This window comes from Molossus molossus, unplaced genomic scaffold, assembly GCF_014108415.1.
Source record: "Molossus molossus isolate mMolMol1 unplaced genomic scaffold, mMolMol1.p scaffold_m16_p_16, whole genome shotgun sequence".
NCBI classification, from domain to species: domain Eukaryota; kingdom Metazoa; phylum Chordata; class Mammalia; order Chiroptera; family Molossidae; genus Molossus; species Molossus molossus.
This window is the reverse complement of record NW_023425351.1, coordinates 38,419,859-38,440,616: the sequence shown is the minus strand read 5'-3', so window position 1 is coordinate 38,440,616 and position 20,758 is coordinate 38,419,859. Positions and strand designations below refer to the sequence as shown.

General features: G+C 38.3%; 1 protein-coding gene and 2 pseudogenes across 5 annotated transcripts in view; 1 reads left to right on the top strand and 2 right to left on the bottom strand.

Moving 5' to 3' along the window:
• The window catches only part of INTS8 (integrator complex subunit 8), a 64,229-nt gene that overhangs the window by 14,813 nt on the left and 28,658 nt on the right, over positions 1 to 20,758 (bottom strand). For all 5 annotated transcript variants that reach the window (XM_036263741.1, XM_036263743.1, XM_036263742.1 and 2 more), the window contains 6 exons: positions 20,199 to 20,269; positions 19,644 to 19,819; positions 18,031 to 18,164; positions 12,162 to 12,272; positions 8,662 to 8,863; positions 2,813 to 2,934 (listed from right to left, as the gene is read on the bottom strand). In XM_036263741.1, coding sequence (XP_036119634.1) covers positions 2,813 to 2,934; positions 8,662 to 8,863; positions 12,162 to 12,272; positions 18,031 to 18,164; positions 19,644 to 19,819; positions 20,199 to 20,269 — 816 coding nt within the window. The remainder of the gene's footprint in view (positions 1 to 2,812; positions 2,935 to 8,661; positions 8,864 to 12,161; positions 12,273 to 18,030; positions 18,165 to 19,643; positions 19,820 to 20,198; positions 20,270 to 20,758) is intronic.
• On the top strand, positions 4,936 to 5,267 carry LOC118631836 (annotated as a pseudogene).
• Positions 14,361 to 15,601, bottom strand: LOC118631835 (annotated as a pseudogene).

The window sequence follows — 20,758 nt, the reverse complement described above, 5'->3', positions numbered from 1 at the left end:
TCGGTCTGGAGAGACCTAGGTTCGGTTCCCGCTAGGGGCGTGTACCTCGGTTGCAGTTTGTCCCTGGCCCTGATTGGGTCGTGTGGGTGGCGACCACCCGATGTGTCCCTTTCATGTCGATGTTTCTCTCTCTCTCTCTCTCTCTCTCTCCCCCTCCATCCCTCCCACTCTATCTGAACAAAATATCAAGAAAAAAAAAAAAAAGCCCTCGGGTGAGGGAAAAAAAAAAGGGAGCTTTTCCCACAGATTTTTGTAATAAAAAATCAAACGCAGGAAAACTGAAAGAACAGTTCAATAAATACCTATATACTTGACTTACTGTGAATATTGTACCACATTTGCTTTACATATTTACATATATTGTTCATTAAACTATGTTAAGTAAGTTACAAATACAATGGTTCACCCCTAAATACTCCATATGCATCCTCAAGGACATTCTCCTACATAATACAACTCTATGATCACACATAAGAAAATTTACGAGAATACAGGTGCTTCCTAAAGCTAGTGAAAACAATGTAAAACCCTGGCTATGCTATGTGAATGGAAATCAAGGGTCCATGGTCAAGTAGAACATTTCATCCTGCATACCTACTGAACCTAGTTGTCTCTGACAGTGAGGATTACTATACATGCAGCTACTTCCTGCAGCACAATGTGGGGCTATTATAGCTCCTTGTCCCACATTCATCATCTGTTGTCAGAGACCACATGCTTAGTTGCAGGTTACTATATTAAGCAAATTAGTTTACTTAAAAGTGAGAATTAACCCTGGCAGGTTTGGCTCAGGGGTTAGAATGTCGGCCTGCAGACCAGAGAGTCCCGGGTTCGGTTCCCACTAAGGGCACATACCTCAGTTGCAGTTTGCCCCCGGCCCCGGTTGGGGTCATGTGGGTGGTAACCACTCGATGTGTCTCTCTCACATCTATGTTTCTCTCTCTCTCTTCCCATCTCTCTCCCCCTCCTACTCAATCCAAAGATGGATGCAAAAATGTCCTCAGGTGAGGATTAAAAAAAAAAAGTGAGAATTAGCCCTGGCCAGTTTGGCTCAGTGTGAAGTTCAAGTGTCGGCCTGTGAACCTAAGGGTCGTGGGTTCGCTCCCTGGCTCTGGTCAGGGCACATGTGGGAGTCAACCAGTCGATGTGTCTCTCTCACACTGATGTTTCAAAACACAATCCTTTACTCTTGACTTCTCTTTCTGATTCCTTTTCCTGACATTAACAAGGGCACGAGGAGCTATCTAGGGAAGGGAACACAAAACCCTAACCTGGTAAGACCATGAAGATGATCTACCTCAGGGACTCGTCAGCAAAATCACCACATATCCTTCCTCTTTTTGGGCCAGATCAGGAGGGACTACAGGAAGCAGTGAGATAACCTAGCCCAAAGTTAGGCAACAGACAACACAGCATTCTGTGCCCTTCCACATTACAGGCACTCCTGGCATACAGCTCTGCAGAATACACCACTAAGAGAAGCAAACAGAGAAGCTACTATGCTGCCTTAACACTGAGCAACAGGCTACAATTCTAAGTGGAAATTATGATCTTAAAAAATGGTTCTCTTATCTGAGAGTTTACTTAAGACTGAGAAGAGAATGTCAGGAATAATCCTGAATATTAGGAACCCATATCTCAGAAAGTTCACTAGAAAAACAGATATAATACAATGTCTAAAATTCCAAAGAAAATGATTTAGGTATTATGATAAATTATAATGAATAATTGTAAAGAAGACAAAAAGGAAGAAAAACCATAAGAAATCAATAAATCTTCAAAGGATTGAAATGAAATGAGCTCAGTTTTATAAAGGTCACAAAATAAGAAGGAAGAAACAAATAACCAAAGACAAAAGTTAAAAAGTGGTACAATCTTGAATGAGTTCTCAGGTAACCCAAAAGCATTTTCAGTTGCACAGAAAGATAATTAAGAAAAAATAATATGTGGGAGATGGGGGAGGGTGGAAGAGGGCATAAAGGGGATAAATGGTGATGGAAAAAAATAAAATAAAAATTAAATTAAAAAAAGAAAGGAGAATAAACAACTTACCGTCAAATCAGTGCACTTTCACATGGGTGTAACTACTGATAGCAAACATGTACACTAATAAGAATCAGGCACATCAAAGTTAGAGAAATAAACGGACCCTAAAGAAGGGTAAGGGTAAGGTGCACCCTGGATGGGTCGCTCAGTTGGTTGGAACGTCATCCTGTACTCCAAAAGGTTTCGGGTTCGATTCCTGGTTAAGGCACACACCTAGGTTGTAGGTTCAATCCCCAGTTGGGGAGCCTAGGTGAGGCAACTGATTGCTATTCCTCTCTCACATCAAAGTTTCTCTCTCTCCCTTCTTCGCTCTCTAAAATCAGTAAAAACGTATCCTCAAGTGAGGTAAGGTGCTCAAATGGAAAATGGCTGGAAGTACACCCCTTACAGCTCCACCAGTTTATACCCACTTATACTTGTGTATTCCAGAGCTTAAAACTAGAGTTTGATTTTATCATTCAAAGTAAGAAAAATTGACTCACCTCCCACTAGCTTAGAATTATACCAAAATTTTATCTGTTAACTACATAATTTTTGCTTACATTCTCATCGAACTATAAGATATTAGAAAAAAAAATTAGAGAAGGCAAACTCTAGTGGCCTGAATTATCAAAAATTATACTTTTAACTATAAATCAATAAGCATTTGTCCATTCTTACATTGTATCATAAAAATTGGATGAGTTCATAAAGTAGTATAGATCTAAAAAAATAGGTACAATAATTTCATTCTAATAATTATTTTATTTAGATTAAACAAGAATACCTTTACATATGGATTATTCTGAAGCAGAAAGGCAGGAACTTGAAGTGTAAGGTATTCATTTTCCTTCCAGTTTAACATAAAAGCAACACACTCCTCAGCAATAACTTGACGAAGAGGAATATCTAAAAAACAAAGAAAATAATTGGAATTACCACCATAACATTAAAATGGGAACAAAGCAAAGAAACATTTCTTTTTTCAGTTAAACATATTAAAAACAAGTTAGAGCCCTGGTTGGTTTGGCTCAGCGGTTAGAGCGTCGGTCTGTGGTCCAAGGAGTCCCAGGTTCGATTCCAGCCAAGGGCACGTTACTTGGTTGCAGTTCGTCCCTGGCCCCAGCTGGAGTCGTGCGGGTGGCAACCAGTCAATGTGTCTCTCTCGCATCAGTGTTTCTCTCTCTCCCCCCACCCCCCACTCTGTCTGAAGATAAAATGTAAAGGTATCCTTGGGTGAGGATTAAATAAAAAATTAAAAAACAAAACAAAACAGAGATAAAAAATAGAAAAGTACTAACATGTTATACTTTTCTCTAGAAAGTTTAAGGTTTGCCAACAATAGACTGCATGGTCCCCACTATTAATCAACAAAAGTATGTGCTTAGGAACACCTCAGATGCCCAACACTATACTGGGAAAATTTATAGTTCAAATGAGCAGCAGAGAATAAATACATAAATGAAACAAATACAAAATGGTATGGTATAAACTTTTAGAGAACATAAGTAACTAAAGCATGTAATAAAACTGTAACAAATCTGAATTATTATATCATTTTTGAAATTTTTTTCAGATTAAAATGTAATAAGTATTCACCCTGGCCAATGTAGTTCAGTGGTTAGAGCACTGGCTCACTCATTGAAGGGTCGCAGATTCGATTTCTGGCCCCGGTTGAGGCCCATGCAGGAGGTAACCAATCAATGAGTCTCTCTTACATCGATGTTTCTCTCTCTATTTAAAAATAAATGGGGAAAAAAATGTAATAAATATTCCTGAGACAAGTCATACACTCTTTCCAAAAATATTACTGTACCAGAAACAATTGTATTGAACATTTCCTTTGAAAAATCATTAAACATGCCTTAATATTAAATATGCTGTAAATTTTTATAGCTCAAAGTATGTAATAGTCAGGTGTTAATGTACTGCAGCAAAAAGAAAAAGAAACCCCAATGAATGCTAAACAATAATTTTTTTTCTTTATTGATTTGAGAAAGAAATATCGATTAGAAGGAACATCGACTGGCCGCCTCCGGCATGCCCCCCGACCGGGGATCAGGCTTGCAACCTGGGCATGTGCCCTGACCGGAAATTGAACCAGCGACCTCTTGGTGCATGGGTCAACACTCAACCACTGAGCCACACTGGCCAGGCTGGCCATGGCTTTTAAAATGAATCAGAATAGCCTGAGAGGCAGTGATCTGGAGATTAAACTTCCATTTAAGCACCTGCAGTACAATTATTCATTATAAAAAAGTATAGTCATGTGCTGTAACAGGTAGCTAGAGTAGGCCCAACAACTTCAAGTCCAAGGAACATAACAAAGACGCGTGTTTCAACAGAAAGCTATTAAAAGTTGGAGGATCTCTCCCAAAAGAGGTACTAGAATAATTCATCTGTAGCTCTTATTTCTACTATAACTGAAAGGTTGGATCTACTGTCAATTAAGATCACTTCTGCCCAGTCGATGTAGCTTAGTGGTTGAGCGTCGACCTATGAACCAAGGGGTCACTGGTTTGGTTCCTGGTCAGGGCACATGCCCAGGTTGTGGCCCAGTGAGGGGCTTGCAGGAGGTGGCCAATCGATGTTCTCTCTCATTGATATCTCTATCTCCCTCCCCCTCTCCCTTCCTCTCTCTCTCAAACTCAGTAAAGAAAAAGAAAAGGAAAAAAAAAAAACCAACTTCTTGTTCCTGACAGAATAGCCAGGTCAACCCATGTAAAGGAACTCTTCTTTCTGTGTTCCACAGAGGGCCTGCATCTAACTCCTTCAAAATTGGCCCAGTATCTCTAAGGAACAGTTTTTTTGCCTTGAAAAGGATGGAGGAGTTCTGGAGAAGCAGAAGCGGCCAGGCAGTAGTCCCCACTTTGCCAAGGCTCTCAGCACCACGGCCAGCAGGCACCTGGCATGTGCTTACCCCACTGCCAAGATGCCCCCAAGAGAAAGGTCAGATCCTCTGAGGGGGCTGCGAAGGAGGAGCCCAAGAGGAGATTGGCAAGGTCGATGACTAAACCTGCTCCTATAAGTGGAAACATAGTAAAAAAAAAAAAAATGCAGCAGGAAAAGAGAAATCTGCAGACAAAAAGGTGCAAACAGAAGGAGAAAGGGGAGCAAAAGGAAAACAGGTGGAAATGGCTGACCAGGAAACTAAAGGTGTACCTGGGGAAAAGAGAGAAACTAAAAATGAGGCGAGTCGAGTCTCTGATGAAGCAGGAAAGAAAGAAACCAAATCTGATTAATATCATATACCATGTCTTATAAGTGGTCCATCTCCCTTCTAATACCATCAAAAGGGGTATTTTTCATCAACTATTTTGTAAATGTAAGTTTTTTGTAGCTCTAGAAACTTTTTTTTAATAATTTTTTTCCCATTAAAAAAAAAATGTATTGATTTTTTGAGAGAGGAAGGGAGAGGGAAAGACAGAAACATCAATGAGAGAGAAATATAGATGGGCTGCTTCCTACACACCCCCTACTGGGGATTGAGCCCGAAACCCAGGCATGGAACCAGTGACCTCTTAGTGCATGGGATGGCACTCCATCCACTGAGCCACAGTGGATGAGCGAGAAACCTTTTTAAGAAGGAAGTAATTCCACCTCATCCCATTTTTTAAGTATAAACACTTCTTGTAAAGAGGTGAAATCATTTATTTGCTGGTTATTTTGTGGTACAACCAGAAAATAGTGTGATATTGAATATGAGAGGCTTTGTCTTGAGTGTCAGTTTAACATTCCACAGATGGGAGTAGTTTTTATATCCTATAATACAAAGCATAATAAATGGCCATTTGGAGTCAGTTGTGCATTTAATATGTCTTGTACATTTTAAATTACTTCTTTTCCCATGTTTTTGGTAGAAATGTTTCCTGAAGAAAACCACTCCTTGATCTTGGTGTTCCGTGTCAGAATTTTGTGCCCTCTGTAACATCTTTGGTAGTCCAGGTTTCCTAGTAACTTTGTTAATGTGCTGTGAAAAACTGATGATTTGATTATGTAGTGTAAATAATATTAAATTATGAATTAGTGGGACTTTGATGTAACAATAAATCAACATTTGAAGATACTGGTACTTGATACTCTATTAAGGAAAATTAGCTAGAAAGTCACAGAAATAACTGTTTAGAAAAGAATTATAACTACATGACTTTTTAGGTTTTTGCCATATATGTTAAGAATCGTGTACAAATTTATTTATTTATTATCCTCCCCCAAGGACACTTTTCCATTTTTTATTCAGACAGAGCGGGAGGGAGGGAGGGAGTGAGAGAAACATCAACGTGAAAGGAACACATCAAGTGGCCGCCACCCACACGACCCAACCAGGGCCGGAGACAAACTGCAGTTGAGGTACATGCCCTTAGCGGGAACTGAACCTGGGTCTCTGTGGACCCCAGGCCGACGCTCTAACCGCTGAGCCAAACTGGCCAGGGCAGAATTGTGTACAAATTTAAATGTCTGTGTACTTATTCTCTAATAAAAATCTCAATTATGAAGGAAAAAAAAGGGAGAGAGAAGGTGGCCAAAGACATTTTTACACCCCTCCCTCCAATTCTAACCCATGGAAAGACATCCTACCAACTGCACCTCTCGCAGTGGTACTGAGTGCAGAGCCGTAAGAGCACTAGAGCCAGGAGTCTATGCTAAACTCAGATAACAGTCTGTAACTGAGGCCCAGTCAGGGTCAAGGACAAGGAACTGTGCCTACGGGAAAAATACTGTTTTCTTGTTCCTCCTAACAATACATTACATCCTTTCCTTTTCATTTTAAACACTTTATAGTATAAGCTGAGTCACATAGCTAAACAAGTAGCTAGAAATTTACACAAATTATGTGCAGAGCTGAGTCTTAGACAAAAAACAAAAAGGGGAAAAAGTGATATGAACTCCAGACTACTTAAATCCCTTAAGGTATAATTAAATGCCAAATAAACTATAATTATTTAAAGGCATTTCCAGGCATTTCAAAGAGTAAGAGCATAATTAGATTATTAGTTGGAATAATGAATTCAAATCACAGTTCTGTCTCTTACTGCATGACTTTGGCCAAAGGCCTTATTCTCTCTGCACCTCAGTCTCTTGATTTACAAAATGGGGATAAAATAGCTGCTTCATAGAGTTGCCTTGAGGACTAAACGAGTTATGCACCTAAAACTCTTAGAACAATATCTGACATGTAGTTAGCACTCAATAAATGTTAGGATTTTTCCATTCTTTTTACTTTTTAGAGAAACCATGTACAAAAAGTCAACATTCTACCTTAAAACACACACATACACAGTAGCATATGCCAGTCAACAGTTAGTGCCAGCACACTAGATCATTTTTATGATACAGAAGGGTACTGATGCACTAAAGGTGAATGGTATCTATCTAGAGTACTAGAAAGTTGTAATTTCTGCTAGAAATCAGAATGTAGTAACAATTAAATTCATTCAAAAGACCCCAGAGGGCCAGCAGCCATTTCTGTTTTGGCACATATTAACACCTTCCATCACACTTCAATTTTACTGTTTACAACACTGAATGTGCACAGTATGATTTCACTGCTCTAAAGACTCCCTCACTAAAACATGTAAAATTAAGAAACTACTTTAAGCAAGATTTATATATAACACAGGTGATAACTGATATAAGCTCCTTTTCATAATATTGACATTTAGAATTGGACAAACAAGGGCTGTCCTAAAGTGACTACAGTGAATCCCTGACTCAGTGGCAATTTTGAGGGCTTCCTATGATGGCAAGGGGAAAATAAACCTTCGAGATGTACCTCCAAGGACACTGATTATTTTAACAGAGGATCTTCAAATTGCAATTTGGTTTCTGTAGTGTAGTGTCCCCTAAAAATTCATGTCCACTTGAAACCTCAAAATGTAACCTGACTTAGAAATAGGGTCTTTGCAGATGTACTTAGTTAAAATAAGGTCATTCTGAATTAGGGAAATCCCTAAATCCAATGACTGACTGGTTCCTTATAAGGAGAGGAAACACACACACACGTTCACATTCAAGAATGCCGTATTAAGGACCAGGAAAATGGAGCAAGGGGAAAAGGAAGTGAACACTGCAGTAACACAGCTACAAACTAAGAAGAGCAAGGATTCTTCCCTAGAACCTTCAGGAGCATGGCTCTGCTCCATTTCAGACATCTAGTCTCCAAACTATGAGAGACCTTCTGTAGTTTTATTTTATTTTTAATATGTTTTTATTGTTTTGTTTTTTCTTTTACAGAGAGAGAGGAAGGGAGAAAGAGATAGAAACATCAATTGGCTGCCTCCTGCACACCCCCTACTGAGGATTAAGCCCAAAATCCAGGCGTGTGCCCTGACCGGGAATCGTACCAGGACCGAAATCCATGGGACAATGCAAAATCCACAGAGCCACACCTGCCAGGCAATTTCTATATTTTAAATCATCAAGTTTATGTATGTTGTTAGAGCAATCTTAGGAAATGACTATAGTTTCCTACATTTTCTCCAATGTTCTCTAGTGAAGTCCTCATCTGAACTCTGTTTTAGGAGAGAAATTACTATTTTATAGATAGTAAAAAGTCAAGTAAATGTTCTTTTAGACTTTCCCCACAATTACTTGGGTAATAAATTTCTGAAATGTAGCTTTGTGAAACAGTCTTACCGGGAAGCCTCATTTCCAGATATCCCCGCACCCTACTTATAAGATCAGAAGGCGGTCTCTCTCCTGATTGCCCTGTTCCAGCTTCATGTGTGTAAATATCCAAAAGCAGCATCTCATTCAGCATGACCTGACGAAGTTTTGGTGAGAACTCTGTTACCAACTCCAAACAAGCAGCAAATAATTGCTTAGCATGGGAAAAGTCCTATAAAAAGAAATAACAAAATAGCCTGGATCACCTTTCCTCTCAAGCCAAAATATATGTAACTTTATGAGTACAAAGCAAAGGGAAAGATTTATTTAAATTATTAACACTGATTATCTCGGGGAATGAGGGTGCGTTATCTTATCTTCTCCGTATTGTTAATTCCAATAAATAATTCTCCTGTGATTTTTAAAAAAGATCCAATAACACATGCCATATTACTAAACAAGTAAGTTTTACATAAAGTATAAAACAAAAGTTTTTACATAAATTTTATACACCTATTACACAGGTGTATATGGATGACAAGCACGCTTCTCCATCCACCTGGATATTCAGAATTAGACCTTACATCCTTCAACAAGGTTCCATATTCTAAAATCTTTGCACACAACAGTATTAATCTCCAAAATTGGCCAATAAATCAAATAAATCAAATCAACTACAATCCAAGCCCTTCCTTACACATCTCCTAATTTTTTCAAAGAGTAGTCTTCCCTCCATACTCTCTCCACAAGTCTCCTTCAGTCCCACAGTCTGGCTTCTACAACCCCCACCCCCATCATAATAAATAAACAGTTCACTAAACAAAGATTTTTTTTTTTTAATCCTCACCGGAGGATATGTTTTTATTGACTTAAGAGAGAGGGAAGGGGGTGGACATTAATCAGTTGCCTCCCATAAGCACCCCAAACTTTTTGGTGTACAGGACGACACTCCAATGAAGCCACCCAGCCAGGGCTAACAAAAGATCTTCTAATTGTCCAACCTACTGAACATCTGTTACCTTACTGAACTTTTTCTACACATTCTATCATGACTCCACAGGTATCTTGTCCTCATATCCATCATACCACTCCTTCTTGGACCCAATGTTGCATTTCCCAGGCTCTGTATATTCTGCCTGAGTGATCTTTTGATGACTCCCAAATTTGTATTTCCAGCCCAGATCACTTCCCAAGCTTCAGGTTCATGTGTCCAATTGTAGGCCCAAATTAAATACTGTAAAAATGAACTCATAATCTGCCCTTCAAAAATGTTTTTCTCTGTACATTCAGAGCAGAAACCTGAGCCTTTTAGAGCAAAAGCTTTCTCTAATACATTCTCTTTTCTCTATCCTTTCTAGCACTTGTGCCACTTACTAGCTGTGTGACCTTGCACAATTTAATACCTTTGAGTCTCTAATTTCTCAACTATAAAACTTCCACACAGTTTTTCTTTTTTGAGGGGAGGGGGGCATATATGAAAACTACAGAATAGTCTCTGGGCCCAGTATTATTTTAGGAGTGGAAGGAGAAAAGTTCCCAACGACATGCTCCTATTATAAATGTTTCAATAGCTTAAATGATTGTCTAGAGTTTTGCTGTCCAATACAGTACCTACTAGCTACTGGTGGCTACTAAACATGTGAACTGTGACCCGTCTAAACTGGGGGTGTTGCTGTAAGTATCAAATACTCACTGGATTTTTAGTAAAAATTCAGCAGACACATGAAAAAAAATTTAATTACAATCTCAATTTTTATATTAACATGTTGTCATGACAGTTTAGATATACTGGATTAAAATACATTATTAGAGTCAATTTCACCTTTTGTACTTCTAAGAATGTAGCTACTAAAAAAATTTTCATTTTGTCAGTGTTGGTCTAGAATAGCATTTCTCAGTTTCTGATTGAGTAGGTCTAGGATGGGGCCCAACAATTTGCATTTCTAACAAGTTGCCAAACGTTACCAAAATTGCTGATGTGGAAACCATTCTTTGAGAACCACTGGTTTAGAGCACTATCTTCAAAAGTGCCTTTGCTCATTTTCCTCTTAAAACACTTTACATAAGTATTCACAAATTTTGAAGTTGAGAAATATAATTTTCCTTAGGAAAAGTTTAAGGAGTTGCAAAGTTTAAGGAGATGCTAAAGTATAGTATAAATACTGAGTTTCTGAATAAAGAATTATACTTTGTTTCTATTTTATTTTTAAATCCTCACCAGAGGATATTTTTCCATTTATCTTCAGACAGAGGGGGAGGGGGGAGAAGGAGGAAGGGAGAGAGAGAGAAAAATCGATTGGTTGCCTCTCACAGGACCCCAACCAGGGCCCGAACCACAACCAAGGTATGTGCCCTTAACCGGAATCGAACCCACGACTCTGGTCTGCAGGCCAATGCTCTAACTTCTAAGCCAAACCAGCCAAGGCTGTTTCTATTTTAAAACATACATGCATTTAAAATAAATGTAACATAGTATGTGCAATATTTGTATGCTGAAAATTACAAGTTATGAAATAAATACATGAATAAATGAAGATATTTAATACTATGTTCAGGGATTGAAAGACTCAATATTGTTAAGATATCACTTGTCCCCAAATTTATTTATAGATTCACTGCACTATGAATCAAATTCCCAGCAGGCTTTTTGTTTATTTATTTTTATCCTCACCCGAGGACATTTTTGCATTTATCTTCAGATAGAGCAGGAGGGAGAGAGGGGGGAAGAGAAAGAGACACACACATCGAATGATTGCCACCCACACGTCCCCAACCAGGGCCGGAGAAAAACTGCAACCGAGGTACATGTCCTTAGCGGGAACCAAACCCGGGACTCTCTGGTCTGCAGGCCAATGCTCTAACCGCTGAGCCAAACCAGCCAGGGCCCAGCAGGCTTTTTAATAAAAAAGATCATTTTAATTGAAAAGATAATTCTAAAATTTATATGAAAAAGCAAAGGACATAGAATAGGCAAAATGATTTTGAAATACAGCAGGTTCTCAAAATACTGCCTTTTTCTTTTTTTTAATCCTCACCCGAGGATATTTTTCCATTTATCTTCAGATAGAATAGGAGGGGAGAGAGAGAGAGAAAGAGAGAGAGAGAGAGAGAGAGAGAGAGAGAGAGAGAGAGAGAGAGAGAAAGAAACATCAATGTCAGAGAGACACATCAACCTGTTGCCTCCTGCACGACCCCGACCAGGGCCAGGGGCGAACCACAACCGAGATACTTGCCCTTGGCCGGATCTCATGGGTCCTCGGGCGATGCTCTAACCACTGAGCAAAATCAGCCAGGGCTGTTCTCTAGATATTTAAAAATGAATAGAGTCGTACTCGTAAGTCCAAGATCAGTTTGGTACAGTAATGAGGAAAAAAAACCAAACAAATCCAAAACACTTTTTCAAATATCCTTTTAGGCCTATGACTGTAATTTTAAGGTCAGGAAACTATAACAGATTCTGATTCCTAGCTTTCATGCTAAAATTAGTAAAGCATATTCTTAACCAGTAGTTGATGTACACTTTTACTCACCATAACAGTACTGCAGTGTAAACCTTTGGCCATAAGAATATATACCAAATCCCTCGTTAAATTGTCTTTAATTCCAAGGATAACACCATTATAGACAGAAGGTACTTCCCACTAGAAGAAATAAAAATATAAATACATACACACTTAGAGAAAGCCAAATCTAGGTAAGAATCTTTCAATAATCTTCAATCACATTTTAAAAATCATTCAAAGGTCATCTTTTAAAAAGAAAAATGATAGCCATAATGACATGTTAATTAAAATGGACATATTCACTATAATAAGCCAGTAATAAATAATTAAATTGACTGGAACTTTCTGAAGGCTATAGAAAAAAAGAAGGAAGAGAATACGAGTATATATATTAATTAATGTAGTCCTCACAACAATACTGTGAAGTAGGTAGCCTACCCCCCTTTTACAGATGAGAAAACTGAGGCATACAGATGTTAAATAACTTGCTCAAGATTACACAGCTAGTATGTACAGAACTGGGATTTAAATTCTGGCAGCTAGTATCAGAATTCCCTCTCTTAAACATTATGCTATACTTCTCAATCTATAAAAATGAACACAAAAATGTCAATACTAATGAAGCCCAATTAATGTTCACAGCAATCTTCCATTTCACTGTACTTGCATGTTCAAGTCCTATAAAATACACATGAATTTCTGACTGCTTTTTTATTACATTTCCAGCAGGAGTACAGAAGCACTGCCATTATACTTTAATTTCTCCTGTATCTGTGGACTATTTCCCTTGTATCTCTAGCTACATTCTGCTGAAATGGTATTTTAAAGTTATTTTCATGTTCACTTACATGCAGAAAAGGTTTTAAATAGATAACCTCAGAAACAGGTAAATACATTACCTGGGTATTTGGGTGCTTTTTTTAAATTCTCACTCGTGGATATTTTTCCATTTTTCAGATACAGTGGGAAGGAGGGAGAGGAAAAGGGAGGGACACGGAGAGAGAGAAAGAGAGAGAAACATCGATTGGCTGCCTCCTGCAGGACCCTGAACAAGGCGGGGTACCAAACCACAACTGAGGTATGTGCCCTTGACCGGAACTGAACTTGCAACTCTTTGGTCCACAGGCCAACGCTCCAAACACTAAGCCAAACTGGCTAAGGTACTGGCCGGTGTAGCTCAATGGCTGAGTGTCATCCTGTGCGCCAAAAGGTCACCAGTTCGATTCCTTGTCAGGGCACATACCCTGGGTGTGGGTTTGATCCCCAGTCAGGGCACATGCGGGAAGCAAAGAAACGACGTCTCTCCCACATCAATATCACCCCCCCGACTCTGTCTGAAAATAAATGGAAAAATATCCTTGCATGAGGATTTTAAAAAAAATCAATACAAATATATTTTTTAAAAAGAGCTTAATAAGTACACTAACTAGTGAAAATATGAGGGGGAAAAAGGAACAGTAGTTCTGACTTAACTCACAAAACTTAAGAGCTCTGAGTGAGACTGGTCTACACAGGAAAATGTGCATTCCAGAAAGTCAGGTGTGAAAATTTTTTTTTCTTTTTTTAAAAATGCCATGAGACCTTTTGTTGTTGTTATTAAACCTCACTTGAGGATATTTTTCCATTGATTTTTAGATGGAGTAGAAGGAGAGAGAGAGAAACATCGATGTGAGAGAGACACATCGATTGGTTGCTTCCTGCATGACCCAGACCGGGGCCAGGGATCAAATCTGCAACCCAGGCATGTGCTCTTGACCAGAAATCAAACCCGTGACCTTTCGGTCTGTGGGCCGATGCTCTAACTGCTGAGCCAAACCAGCCAGTGCAGGTGTGAAGATTTTAAAGTAGGACTTTATATGACTTGAATCTCCCCTATTTCCTGAATAAAAATGACATCTTATAGTACTTATACTTCATGGGTTCAGACACCTACCTCACTTGGCTCTCTATTCCTTATTTACTCTAGCCTTTACTTAAATGAGTCTGAAGAACTTAGGGATATAGCATAAGAAGAAAAATAAAATAAGCACACACAATATTCCTCTTTCAGTGGCTACTTCAGATCTCTGTTACTAGAAAATTCCTGAAGAATATAAGCCTGTGGCTTCACTGAATCAAGTCCCCCAGTTAATATTTAGAGAACACCCTTGGTTTGGGCTAATACCATTTTTTATGGTACCTGTTGTAAAGGGGTAGGTGAACAAAGTCTGTGTCTCAAAACCAGTGTTAAATCAATCTCAGGGTTGAGAGGGGAAAAAAGAGGAGTCTAAAATCACAAGAAGTACAGACATGCTTCTGTTCTTCTGGATCCATGCTTCCTTCAGGGCCTTCATCATTATAAATGTTCTCTGCCATTTGCCACACTTGTATATTGTCTTCTGACACAGAACAAATCACCCAAGGTTCATTGGGATTCCCAGAGAAATCAGATATCTTGGCAATGTGACAACCGTGAATAAACAACCGCAGTGGACCATCTCCTGCACCTTCTGGGAATTATTCCTCTCAATTTATTTTATAACCCATTAAGTCTGTGATCAGTACCACTGAAAGCCAAGAGTCTTATTGTGAAGCAATCAATGAACCTGGAATATTTCATCCTCAGTGATTTAAAGGAATGTAACTTAAGTTTTAGATTTCTCAGATCCCAAAAGGCCAACAGTCTTATCAGCTGATCCTGTGGCAAGAATGAACTCACTATAAGGTTTGAAAGAAAAACAGTTCACTTCAGCAGTGTGAGCATCAACTGAGTGGCTTGGTCTCGAGGTACTGTTTGAACAAGTATCCAAGATCATAAGTTTCTGATCATCAGCAAATGACCCAAACAGAAACTCGGAGCAGATGCCAGGAAACATCTCCTAGTACTACTGTATGCCCTATGAAGATAGTCTTCACATCCACAACTTTTCCATCCTTTGGAACAGTACTATTGGCCCATAGGAAGAGTGTGGTCATCTGAAGCACTAAGTAAGTGCCCACTAAGATTTGGGCTCCAAGAAAGCCCACAACCTTCCTTCTGATGTCCAAGACATATGTCTGGGCTGTACTCTCCAGAGGATCTGGTTTAGAAGGATGCTTTGTATAGTAAAAAACAAGAACATTACATGCAAGTGTTTTTGGCATATAAGGAAACCGGTTTAATTCTCTTTCGTGACTGATCTTGATTTCTATTTCAATTTTTCTAACAAAACAAAACCTTCAAAACCTCTTTTCTCTCTGTTGTAATGTGAAGCATCAAACTGAGCATCATCATTATGGAGCTGCACACTGGCTATCAATGAATGCTGAAATCTTTCCATTCTGGTCTGGTTACATCTGGAAGCCACTGTGCAGTTAGGCTGGGCCACTCCAGAGCATGTGTCATCACCAAATCACAAAGAAAAGAAAGGAATGTTCTTTTTCCATATTTTGTACTCTTTACTGATCACATGTTCTTTTACTGCATCATCAAATGCTGCTTCCTTGTTGGCAATGGTGGGCAGGCAAGTCAGGGGAGACCCTAGAGTCAAGCGCGGTGGGAAAGGCTCCCTCAATGGCTGGGTGTTTTAAATAAATATCTAGAGCCAAAAATGTCTATAAAGAAGTTTCAATGAATTGGTTCCAAGCTGAAGGCTTTAGATTTCAAGAAGGTATTGCAAGATAAAAACAGCTCTGCCGGTGTAGCTCAGTGGATTGAGTGTTATCCCATGGACTGAGAGGTCCCTGTTCAATTCCCAGTCAGGGCACATGCCCAGGTTGAGGGCTCAATCCCCAGTGGGGGACACATAGGAGTCAAGCAATCAATGTATCTCTCTCACACCAATGTTTCTTTCTTTCTTTTTTTAAATCCTCACCTGAGGATATTTATATGTTTATCTTCAGACAGAGTGGGAAGGAGAGAGAGGGAGAGAAAGTGAGAGAGAAACATCGATGTGAGAGGGACACATCGACTGGTTGCCTCCCGCACGACACCAACCAAGGCCGGGGCCAAACTGCAACTGAGGTACATGCCCTTGGCTGGAATCGAACCCATGACCCATTGGTCCGTGGGCCAGGGTTCACATCAATGTTTCTTCCTCTCTCTTCCTAACTCTCTAAAAAAATAAGTTATCTTAAAAAAAAAAAAAAAGATAAAAACAACACTCTATTAAGCACACAGCAAGTATTTGCTACAGACTGCATAAAGGATATGCCTTATACATATATTTACAGATATATTTAAAGTGTATATAGATGCTATAACAATAAGTAGAAAATTAGAAGTTACTGATTTAATAGTATCTTTTTTTATTTTTATTAATCTGTTTTTGTTACAGATGTTTCTCATTTTCCCCACACTGACACCCTCCTCCCCTTCCCCCCACCCCATCCCCAGTTTTGTTGTCTGTTCATTGGTCATGCATACATGCATGTAAGTTCGGTGGTTTATCACCACCCCCCCAACCCTGCCTCCTCTGAGGCTTGTCAGTCTGTACCCCACCTCTAAGTCTCTGGGTTAATTTTGTTCATCAGTTTGTTTAGTTCATTATATTCCACAAATAAGTGAGATTATGTGATATTTTTCTTTCTCTGCTTGGCTTGTTTCACTTAGCATAATACTCTTCAGGTCCTTCCATGCCAACTCAAAGGATAAGAGATCTTTCTTTCTTACAGCTGCATAGTACTCCATTGTGTATATGTACCATAGCATTTTAATCCACTCATCTACTGATGGGCATTTGGGTTGTTTCCAGATCTTAATTATTGTAAATAGTGCTGCTATGAACATGGGGGTACATATATTCTTTCTTACTGGTGTTTCAGGTTTCTTAGGGTATATTCCTAGAAGTGGGATCACTGGGTCAAATGGCAGTTCAATTTTTAACTTCTTGAGGTAACACCATAGTGTTTTCTACAGTGGGTGCACCAGTCTGCATTCCCACCAGCAATGTACTAGAGTCCCCTTTTCTCCACACCCTCGCCAACACTTGTTGTTTGATGATTTGTTGATGGTGGCCATTCTGATAGGTGTGAGGTGATACCTCATAGTTGTTTTAATTTGCATCTCTCTGATGATTAGTGATGTTGAGCATTTCTTCCTATGTCTCTTGGCCATTCGTATGTCCTTTTTGGAGAGTTGTCTATTTAGGTCCTCTGCCCATTTTTAATTGGGTTCTTTATCTTCCTTTTGTTTAGTTGTATGAGCTCTCTATATATTTTGGAAAGTAACCCCTTATCTGATGCATCATTGGCAATTATGGTCTCCCATATAGTGGGATCCCTTTCCATTTTGATGGTTGTTTCTTTTGCTGTGCAGAAGCTTTTTAGTTTGATGTAGTCCCATGTGCTCATTTTCCCCCTTGTTTCTCTTACCTTAGATTTATCAGTGAAAATTCTGCTGCGTATGATGTCTGAGATTTTGTTGCCTGCATTTTCTTCTAGAATTTTTATGAATTCACGAGTTACAATTTAAGTCTTTTATCCATTTTGAGTTTATTCTCGTGTATGGTGTAAGTTGGTGCTCTAGCTTCATTTTTTTGCAAGTAGCTGTCCAATTTTCCCAATACCATTTATTGAAGAGACTGCTTGACTCCACTGCATGCTCTTGCCACCTTTGTCAAATATTAAGTGAGCATATTGTCTTGGGTCAATTTCTGGGTTTTCTATTCTGTTCCATTGATCTATCTGCCTATTCTTGTGCCAGTACTAGGTTGTTTTGATTACAGTGGCTTTGCATTAATAGTATCTTTTTGACATTTTTGACATATTTCTCTGTCAATGGATGTTCAAAGTACAATTATTGTCATGTGAAGGTCCTAAATTTTTGACAAATAAAACGGCTCCTATTCTCAAAAAGGTCAAGCAACAATTTGTCTATTAAATTACATTAGAAAACAAGAGTACTTTTCTTATCTGTTCTCAACAGAGGGTTTCTTACCTTATTAGATACTGTCCAGAATTGGCGCTCTGATGTCATACCATGTAATTCAATTAAAATCTGTCGAATCCTCCAGGGATCTACTGACAATATCAGCTGATGCTCCAACTGGCCAATGTTGACACTTGCTGAGGCTAGGAAAGGAAGAGATTCCTATTTTAATAATGATTTAATTCAAGGGTATTCATAATCCTGTAAGTATATGAGTAATAATTTATTGGGAGAAATTGTGTATGTTTGTTAAGTATTATATCTATGGGTTATATTACTCCCAGTATTATATCTATGTTAAAAACAGCTCTCATCTTGAGAACTGATTCATCAACAGAATATAATTTACATACTAACTTTACCCTTAGAGAAAACCTAACACAATTTTTATTATGTCTGCATTTTATAAATGCATTTACTAGATAAAGATGAAATATAAACAAAGGTAAAAATCAATAACTGGTTCATGGAAAGAACTATGTGGTATATATGGAAAAAATTAACTTATACAGACAGTCTCCTACTTTTGAACATACTATGTTAATGAATGCATGTATAAATAAAATGTTCATTTTGACTAATAACTATTTAAAGTGTATGTTTTTGTTTTCTTTTATCCTCACCCGAGCACATTTTTCGATATTTTGTTCAGATAGAGTGGGAGGGAGAGAGAGGGAGAGAGAGAAACATCGATGTGAAAGGGACACATCGAGTGGTTGCCACCCCCACAAACCAACCAGGGTCGGGGACAAACTGCAACCGAGATACGTGCCCTTAGCGGGAACCGAACCCGGGTCTCTCTGGACCGCAGGCCGACATCCTAACCACTGAGCCAAACCAGCCAGGGCTAAAGTGTATGTTTTTTGAAGAGAGAAGAAGAGGAGAAGGATATACTGCCTTCCCTAAGAAGCATGAAATGATCATTAAAATCCCTAATTACAACTCAGCTTTCAGGTAGTCGTCAATAATCCATTTTCAGCATTTTGTATGTTAATGTTATTCTTTTCCTTTACAACTGGTCAACCAGTTTAAATCCAGTGAGCTTCAAAGCAATTAAAATTTGCCTTTTTGTCAAACCAACTGAATTCTGTCTCACCTATACTAAATTATGAAGCTTATGTTTTTTTATTAACAGCACTACATTTTCTACTTATATTTATAAAATGAGCAAAAATGGAAGAAAATCAAACAAATAAGGCAAAAATGGCAATAGTATTGCCAAAGCTGAACGTTCAGCCAATAGATAATATCATAGTATATAGGCTAAAATGCATGAAAGCCTATACTTTTACATGGTCTTGGCACACTTTACCAGTCCCCTCCCATCTCTTTTATTACCTCCCAAGAACCTATTTGCAGCAGTTACCTTGGTCTATTTCCCTAGCTAAAACTCTTTTATGTATCTAGGCCTAATTCTCCATTAACCACAAACTCAGCAGAGTCCCAGCACTTAACTGCTTATATAGAAATATAATTACAGATGACAGGAAGATTTCTATTAATTACCAATATAAGTATAAATTAAAATAATTAAAAGGGCATCCTCAAATACATTAAGGGGCAGGCAAATATAACAGAGGGGCAAAATGTGCCAACATTAGCTAGCAGACTAAAGAGCTAACCTGGGATATCATAAAATGAAGTCACAGGTTTAATGCACAGATTTACTCTAGGGGATCTCTTCCTCATCTGATCAAGAAGTAGCTTTCGTTCTTCATCTTTCAACAATGTAATGAAAAGCTCATGTGAAGAAATCATGAAAACATACTGCAGATCTTCCAACCCCAGACAGACATTCCTAGATCAGTAAGAAATATTGTTAAAAAAAAGGTATATAATTTAGTTTGGGGGAAAAAAACAGTATTAACCAATTTTTATTTACAAGCCATTTAAAAAAATCACCATTTCATAAACCGCATTAACAATATTTTGAAACAGATTTTAAAATTTCACTTTGGTCTTTAAAATTATAATGTCAATGGCAATATAAGAGTAACTAATAACCATCATAAGTTTTGTGAGGATGCACAAATCTGAATTTAACCGTAACTGGTTCTCAAATATCAGTTACTGCCTATTTATAGGGCATGCAGTTCAAATAGAAAAAGTAATAAAATGTTCTTTCCTCACAGGACTAAGTTCAAAGTTAAGGAAAAGAAAAAAAGAAAGGTACTTACTTTAGAAAAGAAGCCATGTTTCCTTTTAAAGAATCTGAAGGATTTTCTAAATTTATTGATCTTGAACATACCTAGAAATTAGAGTATTTTTGAGAATGGGCACTTTAAAAAATATACACTACAGTATGAAAAATTACAATTTAAAAACAACTGAACTTTCCTTTTGCAACCATATATCAATCACAGATTTAATTAAGTAATTTAAAAGATGATACCAAAAAATTAAAATCCATTATGGAGAGAGGGAGTAGAATCTGATCATTTCATTAATTGCAGGTATTAATAGGAATAATTTATTTAGCATGGAACAGAGTTCTCCCCGAATTTATAAATTGTTACCAATTATATGTACTGATGAACTGTAATAATCAATAGCTACTGTCAGAGAAGCAAGAGAAGAAGGATCCTTCATTGAAAAGAAGAATCAGTAATAGCTAAAATATAAAACCAATGGTTAAGTCCAGCCGGTGTGGCTCAATGGATTGGGCATTGTCCCATGAATTGAGAGGTCCCAGTTAAATTTCTGTTCAGGGCACATGCTCAGGTTGCGGGCTCCATCC